This window comes from Martes martes (genome assembly GCF_963455335.1).
Source record: "Martes martes genome assembly, chromosome: 7".
Taxonomy (NCBI): Eukaryota; Metazoa; Chordata; class Mammalia; order Carnivora; family Mustelidae; genus Martes; species Martes martes.
In genome coordinates, this window is record NC_137894.1 from 51718149 (window position 1) to 51731035 (window position 12887).

A 12887-nucleotide genomic window follows, 5' to 3' on the forward strand; every position below is an offset into this window, starting at 1 on the left:
TTCCTGTGTTAGCCATTTAAAAAAATGTTATATAATTTGTTATAGAAAAAACTATTCAAATTTTGTCTCTGTAACTTCTTAGACTAGATTTCTGTAATGTCAAGAAAACATTTCAGATTTTCAATTTCATTTGTAAAGTAAGTAGCTTACATTCCTCAAATTCATATAACTGGTAGCCATTTGTATGTCTTCATTGGAGAAGTGTCTGTTCATATCTTCTGCCCATTTTTTGATATGATTATCTGTTTTGTGTGTGTTGAGTTTGAGGAGTTCTTTATAGATCCTGGATATCAACCTTTTATCTGCACATGAAAAAATGTTCATCATCACTAGCCATCAGGGAGATTCAAATCAAAACCACATTGAGATACCACCTTACACCAGTTAGAATGGCCAAAATTAGCAAGACAGGAAACAACGTGTGTTGGAGAGGATGTGGAGAAAGGGGAACCCTCTTACACTGTTGGTGGGAATGCAAACTGGTGCAGCCACTTTGGAGAACAGTGTGGAGATTCCTCAGGAAATTAAAAATAGATCTTCCCTATGACCCTGCAATTGCACTGCTGGGTATTTACCCCAAAGATACAGATGTAGTGAAAAGAAGGGCCATCTGTACCCCAATGTTTATAGCAGCAATGGCCACGGTCGCCAAACTGTGGAAAGAACCAAGATGCCCTTCAACGGATGAATGGATAAGGAAGATGTGGTCCATATACACTATGGAGTATTAGGCCTCCATCAGAAAGGACGAATACCCAACTTTTGTAGCAACATGGACAGGACTGGAAGAGATTATGTTGAGTGAAATAAGTCAAACAGAGAAAGTCAAGTATCATATGGTTTCACTTATTGGTGGAGCATAACAAATAATATAGAGGACAAGGGTAGATGGAGAGGAGAAGGGAGTTGAGGGAAATTGGAAGGGGAGGTGAACCATGAGAGACTATGGACTCTGAAAAACAACCTGAGGGTTTTGAAGGGGCGGGGTGGGAGGGTGGGGGAACCAGGTGGTGGGTATTAGGGAGGGCACAGATTGCATGGAGCACTGGGTGTGGTGAAAAAACAATGAATACTGTTACGCTGAAAATAAATAAAAAATTAAAAAAAAAAGAATGTTACTGTACATTAACCCTCAAAATTTAAATTAAAAAAATAAATAAAAAAAAAATTCATATAACTGGACATGACAATGTCAAACATCTCAAAACTCTCCCCTCCATCCCACTTTATTGTTATTATATTGTTTATATCCTTTTTAATGATTCATGAAAATTCAGTTACATAAATATAAGTAGAAATTAGAATCTCTAAGGAAGGAAGTGGAAATGGGAAATGAAACCCATGCTTGCTGATTGATCTCTGTTTCTCTCCTATTCAGGTAACAAGATAAGTTCCTCTAAAAGTCAATGAATGACATAAATCATTCCCGGGTGACGGAGTTTGTGTTGCTGGGGCTCTCTAATTCACAGGAGCTCCAGCCTTTCTTGTTTCTCATATTTTCACTACTTTACCTAGCAATACTTCTGGGAAACTTTCTTATCATCCTCACTGTAACCTCAGATTCCCGCCTTCATACCCCCATGTACTTTCTGCTTGCGAACCTCTCTTTTATAGATATATGTGTTGCCTCTTTTGCTACCCCCAAAATGATTGCAGACTTTCTGGTTGAGCACAAGACTATTTCTTTTGATGCCTGCCTGGCCCAGATTTTCTGTGTTCACCTTTTTGCTGGCAGTGAAATGGTACTCCTTGTATCCATGGCTTATGACCGTTACGTTGCTATATGCAAACCTCTCCACTACATGACAATAATGAGTCGCCATGTGTGTATTATTCTTGTTCTCATCCCCTGGCTTGTGGGTTTCATCCACACTACTAGCCAGTTGGCATTTACTGTTAACTTGCCTTTTTGTGGCCCAAATCAGGTAGACAGTTTTTTCTGTGACCTCCCTCTAGTGACAAAGCTGGCCTGCATAGACACTTATGTTGTCAGCCTACTTATAGTTGCAGACAGTGGCTTTCTTTCTATGAGCTCCTTTCTCCTCTTGGTTGTCTCCTACACTGTGATACTTATCACCGTCAGGAACCGCTCCTCTGCCAGCATGGCAAAGGCCCGCTCCACACTGACTGCTCATATCACTGTGGTCATATTGTTCTTTGGACCATGCATCTTCATCTACGTGTGGCCCTTCAGCAGTTATTCTGTTGACAAAGTCCTTGCTGTGTTTTACACCATCTTTACTCCCATCTTAAACCCAGTTATTTACACTCTGAGGAACAAAGAAGTGAAGGCGGCTATGTCAAAACTGAAGAGTCAGTACCTGAAGCCTGGTCAGGTTTCTACAGTCATAAGAAATGTTCTTTTCTGGGAAACAAAGTAAACTTACACAACTGTAACTACTGTAGCTTTATTCTTAGACAATTACAAATGGAATCACTATGATATAAAAGTAGATCATTTTGACCAGTGGGAAGGGTAGATTAATTTGATTGAATGCATAATTATAATAAAATTATAATAATTCCAAAGAATGAACCTTACTGATATTTAAATTCTCTTCCCTTATTGTGTTCTTTTTTGTTTCTATTTCCTCCTTTTTTATTTAAAAATTTTTAATATATAGCTTTTGAGTACATTCAGAAATGGCATTTACTCATATGCAATAAATAAGCTGTACCTCTTCCTCTCAAAACAGTACTGCTCAGATGTCAATTATGTACTAATAGGTATATTTCTCTATACAATAGAGAAAATAGATTTACATATACAGGATACACCTAAATAAGACTTTATTTCACAGAGATAGGTACTGATAACACATGGAGATAATGCTATGATTGATGTTAATGGTACAGGAACACATAAAATAGCAAGGCTATACAGCAAAGGCATTTATAGTCAACACTTTAACAAATCCTTCTTCAATGTTGTTGCTTAATACATATTATTCATGGAAAACAACTTGCTGAATAAACTTATTCACCAGAGTGTGTTGCATTTAGTTGGGGTAGTTTCTGTTTATTTTTATAAAAAGATTGCATTTATTTATTTGAGAGAGAGAGAGTCCAGCATGAGCAGGAGGAAAGGCAGAGGGTGAGAAAAGGGGAGAAGCAAAATCTCTGCTGAGCAGGGAACCCTATTTCAAGGCTCAATTCCAGGACCCCAGAATCATGACCTGAGCCAAAGGCAAATGCCTAACTGACTGAGCCACCCAGGCACCCCTTAATTTCTGTTAACACTGATAAAATAATCTGGAGAATTTCATAGTTGAGTTATAATTCTTTACCGCTTGTCATCATGATTATGGGAGTCTGAAAGCTCATATAAAACACACTCTCTCTCCGTAGGTCTTCATAATTCTTGTCTTCTCAGATAAGGTAGTATTTTACATATTAATTGTTGTTAGAAATAATCATTTTTCTATGTGGACTTAGTTAAAATTTTATTTTTATATTGCATAATGCAGGTCCAGAAAATGATAAAACACTATTTCAAGAACTTTGGGGTAGCCATGAACTTAATCCTTCCTGATCACTTATGAAAATGAGATTTTTTCTAGGAATCCTCACTATAGGTTATTTTAGGCTTTTACTCTTCCATTGTATTCAAGTTTTTCCTGTATTTTTCTACTGTGTTCTAGTTCACATTCTGTTATAATGTTACCTAGATCCCAATTGTTAGATCCCAAATGTTAGAATATCTTAAGGGAATTCTCTGTTATTACTGAAAGAGAAAATAAGTTCTCATTTTTGAGCCAGAGGGTACCAACTTATTATGGATCTAAAGACAAAAACAATTCTAAGAGGAGATGTATAGTGATTCAGGGCTACATATAGAAATAAGAAAAATGTCAAACAAATAAAAAGAAGAATACAACAAAGACCAAAGTGAGCAGAATAAATGAAATAATAAAGATCAGAGTGGAAATAAATGAAATAGAGACAAAAAAAGTAGAAAGATTCAATGAAACCAAGAGCTAGTTCTTCGAAAAGAAAATTGATAAATATATAGCCAGATAATCAAGAAAAAAGAGAGGACACAAATAAATTAAATCTGAAATGAAAGAGCAATATCAACTGATACTACAGAAATACAAAGGATTATAAGAGAATACTATGAAAAATTATATGCAACAAATTGGACCAACTAGAATAAATGGATGTATTCCAAAAAAACATACATCTAACATCCTAAAAACATCTTCCAAAGATGAATCAGGAAGAGATTCTACACCAGAACAAACCAATTAGTAGTAACAAAATTGAATCAACAACCCAAAAATTCCCAACAAATAAAAGCCCAGGACTGGATGGATTCACAGGGAAATTCTAACAAATATTTAAAGAACAGTTAACACTGAGACACCTGGGTGGCTGAGTCAGTTAAGCATCCAACTTGATTTTGGCTCAGGTCATGATCTCAGGGTTATGAGATGTGAGATGGAGCCCACACTGGGCTCCACACTGCACATGGTACTTGCTTAAGATGCTCTCTTCTCCTCTCCCTCTGCCCCTCCCCCTTTCTAAAAAATAATAAAAGAATAAGGAACAGTTAATACATGATACATCACATCAACAAGAGAAATGATAAAAATCCTATGATCATTTCAATAGATGGAGAAAAAGCATTTGACAAAGTACAACATCCATTCATGATAAAAACCCTCAACAAAGTAGGTTTAGAGTTAACATACTTCAACATAATAAGGGCCATTATGAAAAACCCACATCTAACATCACACTCAATGGTAGAAAAAGGAGAGCTCTTCCTCTAAGATCAGGAATAAGACACGGACATTTGCTTTCAACATGTTTATTCATCATAGAACTGGAAGCCATAGCCAAAGCAATCACACAAGAAAAAAAAAAAAAGGCTACCATATTGGTAAAGAAGTTCAACTATCACTATTTGAAGATGACATGATCTATATATGTATATATAGAAAACCCTAAAGACTCTACCAAAAGGAACCAAACAAATGAGCAAAGGAAAAAAGATACAAACAAAAACCAGATTCATAAATACAGAGAAGCCAATGGTTACCAGAGGAGAGGTGGGTGGGAGCAATGAGTAAAATAGGTAAAGATTAAGAGCACACTTATCATGAACACTGAGTAATGCAGAGAATGTTGAATCACTATATTATATACCTGAAACTAAAATAACACTTATGTTAATTATACTGGAATTAAAAAATAATAAGAAAAAATGAAGAATTAATACCTATTCTCCTCAAGCTATTAAAAAAAAAAAAGAAAAAAGAAGAAGAAGGAAAATTTCCAAAAACATTCCACTGGGCCAAACTAGACACAGAAACTACCAAAAAAAAAGCAAACTACAGGACAAAATCCCTCATTAGCAGAGATGTAACAATCCTTAACAAAATATTAGTAAATGAAATCCAACAATACATTAAAAAAATTCATTTACCATGATCAGGTAGATTTATTCTGGTGAGACAAGGATGGTTTAGTATTTGCAAATCAATCAACATGACACAGCATATCAAGAAAGGAAGGATAAGAATCATATAATCATCACAATGGAGGCAGAAAAAGAACATGACAAAGTACAACATCCATTTCATGATAAAAATCCTCAATGGGGCGCTTGGGTGGGTCAGTCAGTTGGATGTCTGCCTCTTGGTTTTGGCTCAGGTCCTGATCTCAGGGTCCTGAGATCAAGCCCCAAGTCCAGTTCTATGCTCGGCAGGGAGTACGCTTCAGGATTCTCTCTCCCTTCACCCCTCCCTCCATTCTCTTTCTCTCTCTCTCATAAAGAAAACAAATCTTTAAAATAAAACTCTCAGTGAAGTGAGTTTAGAGGGATCATACCTCAACATAATAAAGGTCATAATGAAAAATCCATAGCTAACATGCTACTCAACTGTGAAAAACTGAGAACTTTTCCTTTAAGATAAGGAACAAGACAACAATGTTTGCTTTCATCACTTTTATTCATCATAGAACTGGAAGCCCTACCCATAGCAATCAGAAAAAAAAAAAAAAAAGCAACCATATTGGTAAGGAAAAAGTTGAATTATCACTATTTTCAAATGACATGATGTTATACATAGAAAACCCTAAAAACGACAGCAAAAAACTATTAGAAATAATAAATGAATTCTCCAAAGTTGCAGGATACAAAATTTATGCACAAAAATTGGCTGCATTTCTATACATTAATAATGAAATAACAGAAAATTAAAAGAACAATTCCATTTACAATTGCACTGCAAAGAATAAAATACCTAGAAATAAACTTAACAAAGGAGGTGAAAGACCTGTACTCCAAAAACTATAAAACACTGATGAAAGCAACTGAAGATGATACAAAGAAATGGAAAGATATTCTGTGCTCATGGATTGGGAGAATACTATTAAAATGTCCCTAATACCCAAAGCAATCTACAGAGTTAATGCAATCTCTATCAAAATACCAGTAGCATTTTTTCTTACAAAAATAGAAAAATAATAAAATTTACATGGAACTACAAAAGACCTTAAATAGCCAAAGCAATTTTGAGAAAGAAGAAAAAAGCTGGAGGCACCACAATTTCAGATTTCAAGATATATTACAAAGCTGTAGTAATCAAACCGGTATGGTATTGGCCCACATGCATGTACGCATGCACGCATGCATGCACACACACCCATGCCCGTGCATGCATGCACACACACACCAAGGAGGAAGGATAAAGAGCTTAGCAATAAAACCATGCTTATATAATCAATCTATGATGAAGAAGTCAAGAATATACAGTGGGGGGAAAAACAGTCTCTTCAATAAGTGGGGCTGGGAAAACTGGACAGTTATATGTAAAACTAGACCCTTTTCTTACACCATACCCAAAAACAAACTTAAAATGGATCTAAGACCTTCAAGTGAGACCAGAAACCATAAAACTCCTAGAAGAAAACATTGACACTAATCCCTTTCCCATTCACCACAGCAACGTTTTTCTAGGTTTGTCCCCTCAGGGAAGCGAAACAAAAGCAAAAATAAACTATTAGGTCTATAACTAAATAAGAAGGTTTTGCTTCACAAAGGAAACAATCAACAAAGTGAAAAGGCAACCTATTAAATGAGAGAAGACATCTGTAAGAGATATATCTGATAAGGGGTTAATATCCAAACTGAGTGAAAATTTAGACAATGACCACCCAAAAAAACTCCCAAATAATTTGATTTAAAATGGAGGGTTAGAATACGTATTTTTTCCAAAGAGGGTGTACAGATGGCCAATAGACACATGAGAAAGGAAAGAAATCAAAGCCACAATGAGGTATCACATTACTGTCAGAATGGCTAGAATAAAAAAGACAATAATAAGTGTTGATGAGAATGTAGAAAGAATGTAGAATGTAGAAAGAAAGGAACACTTGGACACTGATAATAGGAATGTAAATTGGTGTAGCCATTGTGGAAATAGTATGGAAGATGCTCAGAAAATGAAAGAAATAACATAGAGTCCAGTAATTCCACTACTGGATATTCACTCCCTCCCATCCCCACATCAAAAAACACTGAAAACACTAATTGAAAAAGATATATGCACCCCTATGTTTATTGCAGAAGTACTTACAATAGCCAAGATATGGAAGAAATTTAAGTGTTCATGGATAAATGGATAAAAAAGAGATGATATACATACATACATGTACATACACACAGGGTGATATAATACATATGATATAATGGAATATTATACAGCCATAAGAAAGGATAAGATCTTGCCATTTGAAGCAACTAGATGGGCTAGAGGTATTATGCTAAGTGACATAATCGAATGGAGAAAGTCAAGTACCATATGATTCCACTTATATGTGGAATATAAAAGACAAATAAACAAGCAAAAAAAAAAAAAAAAGCAGAAACCCATAAATACAGAGAAAAATCTGACAGTAGCCAGGGAAGGGATATGGGTAGAAGGGCTAAATGGGTGAAGGGAAGTGGGTTTCCAGTTATGGAAGTTTCCATTTATGGAATGAGTTAAGTCATGAGGATAAAAGATACAGCATGGGAAATACGCTCAGCAGTATTATAACACTGTATGGTAACATATGGTGGTTACCATTTGTGGTGTAGTGTAGCACAGTGTATACACTTGTCAAATCACTATGTTGTGCACCTGAAACTAATGTAACAATGTGCATCAATTATACTTAAAGAAAAAAGAGTCCATGGTATAATGTGGAACAAGCAATAAGCATAATGCTGGCAGTGTCACAGCCTAAAAATGTTAGAGATACTTTTTTCAGATGCTATGTATACCTAATCCATTTTCCTTTGTTTTCCTTTTCCAAAAACAGCTTTACTGAGGTACAACTGGCACACAAAATTTGATGGGGATTAAGGAGGACACTTGTGATGAGAACCAGGTATTCTATGGAAGTGGTAAATCACTATATTGTACACCTGAAATTTATACTACACTGTATGATAACAGGAATTAAAATAAAAACTTAAAAAGTTATCCATATTTAATGTGTATCTTTCTCGATGTCAGAAACAAGTCTAAATCCATGAAGTCATCACCCTTTATCCCAAGGAATGTCAGGTGGGTGAAGTGAACAGCTGCTTTAATTCCTTCCTCAAACAGCAATGAACATGTGATATTCTGCAAGATGGCCACCATCAGGAATGCTCTTATAAAATTTTAACTTTACTTTTATGTCAAAATTTAAAAACTAGAATATTAATGCTAAAAAATAAAGGATGACAAATTGTATCAAATTGTATCAGATCATTAAAATATAGTTTATCAAATTGTATCAAATTATATCAAATCATTAAAATATGGTTTTCAAACAACTACATATGAAAGAGTGAAAATAATTTCTCATATAGCAATGGAAGCAAAATGAACCAAAAGCTTTGAAAACAGTTTAGACACAATAAGGCCTTTTTTTTTTTTTACCCATCTCTTGTTTTCTTTTTATATAAAGAACATTAGTATATTTCACCATTATTATTATAATAATTCTATTAACTTTATCCTTCCTTTTATGCCATATTCCACAATTAGCCTGCTTTTCTTTTTTTTCAACAGTTTACTTCTCATTCTATTCTCTGACCATGAACCAATGTTTCAAATGTCTCAGAGAAGTAATATTTGACCATAAATGTTACAAATAATTTAGTTTTAAAAGATTATATCAAGACTTAGCAACCTGAAAGAAATAATCAAATAGGTTTCACATGAAAATGTGGGATAGTCTCTTCAAAAATACCAAATTTGCAAACAAAGATACAAATGATTGGGCATGCCTTATATGGCCTTATAAACTGTGAAACACACCTGAATACACCAAATAGTGTTTGGGAAGCTTTTACTTCAAAGTCATTATTTGGAACTTGCATATTATTTCGGTCTTAACAAATTCCTATTAAAATGTCCAAGTAAATTCAGAAGTTGCAAACACAATCTGCACTGAAAAATAATAATATAAATACCCAGAGGAGTAATTTTTGTGACCATGGATTGGACGATGGTCTCTTAACTTGACACCAAAAGCAATAATCCAAAGGACACAAAAATAGTGATTCAAAGGGGCACATGCACCCCAATGTTTATAGCAGCAATGTCCTCAATTGCCTAAATATGGAAAGAGACCAGATGTCCACTGATGGATAAATGGATAAAGAAGATGTGGCATATATACACAATGGAATATTTTACTCAGCCATCAAAAAGAATGAAATCTTGCCATTTGCAACAACATGGATGGAACTAGAGGGTATTATGCGAAGTGAAATAAGTCATTCAGAAAAAGACAGCTACTATATGATTTCACTCATGTGTGGAATTTAAGAAACAAAACAGATGAACATAGGAGAAGGGAAGGAAAAATAAAATAAGGTAAAAACAGAGAGGCAAACCAAAGAGATTCTTAACTATAGAGAACACACTGAGAGGTGTTGTAGGGAATGTTGGTGGGGGGATAAGATAATTGGCTGATGGGCATTAAGGAGGGCAACTGATGCAATGAGCACTGGGTGTTATACGCATCTGATGAATCACTAAACTCTACCCTAAAACTAATAATACACTACAGGTTAACTAACTTGAATTTAAATAAAAAGAAAATTAAAAATATATTTAAAAACTACAATAAAAGTAAAAACTTCAAAGGATATATTCAGGAAAGTAAAAAGACAGCCTATAGATTAGGAGAAAATAATTGCAGATTACATATCTGTTAATGGACTTATGTCCAAAATATATTATTAATACGTTCTACAATTCAACAATAAAAAGACAAATAACCCATTTTAAAAGTGCTCAAAGGATTTGAACATATATTTCCCTAAGGAAGACAAACAAATGGCCAAAATGAGCACATGAAACAACGGCCAATAACATTAGGGAAAGCACTAATAAAAATAAAGATACCCCTTCATACCTGGAAGGATGACTCAAGTCAAAAAAGGAAAAAAAATAACAGATATTGGTGAAAATGTATAGCAAGTTGGGGATGCCTGGGTGTATCAGTTGGTTAAGCAACTGCTTTGGTTCAGGTCATGATCCCAGAGTCCTGGGATCGAGTCCTGCCTCAGGCTTCCAGATTTGTGGAGAAACCTGCTTCTCCCTTTGCCTGATGCTCTCTCTGCCTGCCTTTCCCTCTATCTGTTGCTCCCCTTGCTTGTGCGTACTCTCTCTCTGACAAATAAATTAACAAAATTTTATTTTTTTATTGTGTTATGTTGGTCACCATAAAATACATCATTAGTTTTTGATGCAAAAAGAAAAAATGAAAGAAAGAAAGAAAGAAAGAAAGATAAGAAAGAAAGAAAGAAAGAAAGAAAGAAAGAAAGAAAGAAAGAAAAAGAAAGAAAAGAGAATACATAGAAAGTTGAAATCCATATCACATAGATTGAGGGTGTAATATAAAAGTGTTGTAGCCTCTTTGGAAAATAGTCTGACAGTTCCTCACAATGTTCAATTGACAGTTAGCTTATGATCCAGCAATTCTACCCACAGGGATATACCCTACAGAAGTGAAAAAATGTTCAAATAAAGATCATGACTGTTCACAGCAGCATTACTAATAATAGCCAGAAAAGAGAAACTACTCTAATGTCCAGGTGTTGAATGGATAAAGAAAATGCTTTATATTCAAAAGACAGAATGCTACACAGCCATAAAAAGAAACGAAGTACTGATACATGCTGCAGCATAAATGAACCTTGTAAACATTATCCTAAGGGAAAGAAAGAAGCCACTCTCAAAAGGCCACATATTGTAGGATTTCATTTTATGATGTCCAGAATAGGTAAGTAAAATGGAAAGTGGCTGTGAGAATTTGAGAGAAGGGAGAGTAAGGTATAGGGAGAGTCACTGCATACAGGCTTTCTTTGTATGACAAGGAAAATTCTAGCTGAGAATACATGATATTCTGTTCTTGGGGCTGTGAGCAGAGGTACATCTAGTAACTCCAGCAACTGAAGTAGTACCTGGTGGTTACCACTCAATACACCCAACTTAAAGTAGGCAAAAATGGCATATTTGGAAAAAGCAAATCATGGTTCATCCTAAACAGAGCTCTTTTCAAAAACAATTCTTAGAAGTAAATATATAAAGGAAAAAAAAAAATAATGGCAACATCTGGATCTAAATATTCAGAGTATTTTCATTAAAACCTGGTGAGAAAATAGGAAGAAATGTACTTATAATCAATGGTGAATCACCTTTCATAAGAATATATCTTGCCCTGTTTTTAGTATTGACACAAATTTTTTTATTAGATTTTAGTCATTTTAATAGGTATGTATTGGGATCTCATTATTGTATACATTTACAATTCCCCAGTGACCTATGATGTTGACTATCTTTTCATGTGCTTACTTGTCATTTGCTTATCTTCTTGGTAAAGTTGTCTGTTCAGGTCTTTTGCTCATTTTTAATCAGATTATTTTATTGTTGAATTTTAAGTGTTCTTTGTATATTTTGAATAACAGCTCTTTATCAGCTGTGTCTTTTGCAAATATTTTCTCCTAATTTGTGACTTATATTCTCATTCTCTCGAGATTCTCTTTTACAGAGTAGAAGTTTTTTATTTTAATAAAGTCCAGCTTATCAATTCTTGATTTTATTAACCAGGCCTTTGGTTTTATATCTAAAACTCATTGCCGTAGTTAAAGTAACCTAGGTTTTCTCCTATGTTATCTTCTAGCAGTTTTATAATTTTGATTTTACATTTAGGTCTGTGATCCACTTTGAGTTAATTTTTATGAAGGATGTAAGGCTTGTGTCCACATTCTTTTTTTTTTCTTTTTTTTTTTTGCTTATAGACATTCAGTTGTTCCAGCACCAGATGTTGAAAAGACTGTCTTTTTCTCCATTATATTGCCTTTACACTTTGGTCAAAGATTAGTTGACTGTATGTATGTGGATCTGTTTTGGGGCTCTTTATTGTGTTTCATCAACTATTTGTCTACTCTTTCACTAATACCACACCATCTTGATGACTGCAGCTACATTGAAAGCTTTAAGTCAGGTAGTCCTCTGACTTTTTTCTTTTCCTTTAGTATTGAATTGGCTACCCTGCTCTTTTGCCTCTCCACATAAACTTTATTTATTTATTTATTTATTTATTTTAATAAAAATATAATGTATTTTTATCCCCAGGGGTACAGGTCTGTGAATGGCCAGGTTTACACATTTCACAGCACTCATCATAGCACATACCCTCCCCAATGTCCATTTCCCCACCACCCTCTCCCATCCCCCCTCCCCCCAGCAACCCTCAGTCTGTTTTTTGAGATTGAGTCTTTTATGATTTGTCTCCCTCCCTATCCCATCTTTTCATTTTTTCTTTTCCTACTTCCCCCAACCCCCCCACATTGCATCTCCACTTCCTCATATCAAAGAGATCATATCATA

At 34.7% G+C, this 12887-nt stretch overlaps 1 protein-coding gene across 1 annotated transcript; it reads left to right on the forward strand.

Moving 5' to 3' along the window:
- Positions 1-1354: 1354 nt before the first annotated feature.
- On the forward strand, positions 1355-2381 carry LOC308346840 (olfactory receptor 4K15-like; the record flags this gene model as incomplete). The annotated part of the gene is made up of 1 exon (XM_080809886.1): positions 1355-2381. Exon 1 carries the CDS (start codon positions 1407-1409, stop codon positions 2379-2381), a length of 975 nt encoding a protein of 324 aa, XP_080666012.1. The 5' UTR covers positions 1355-1406.
- Positions 2382-12887: the final 10506 nt, after the last annotated feature.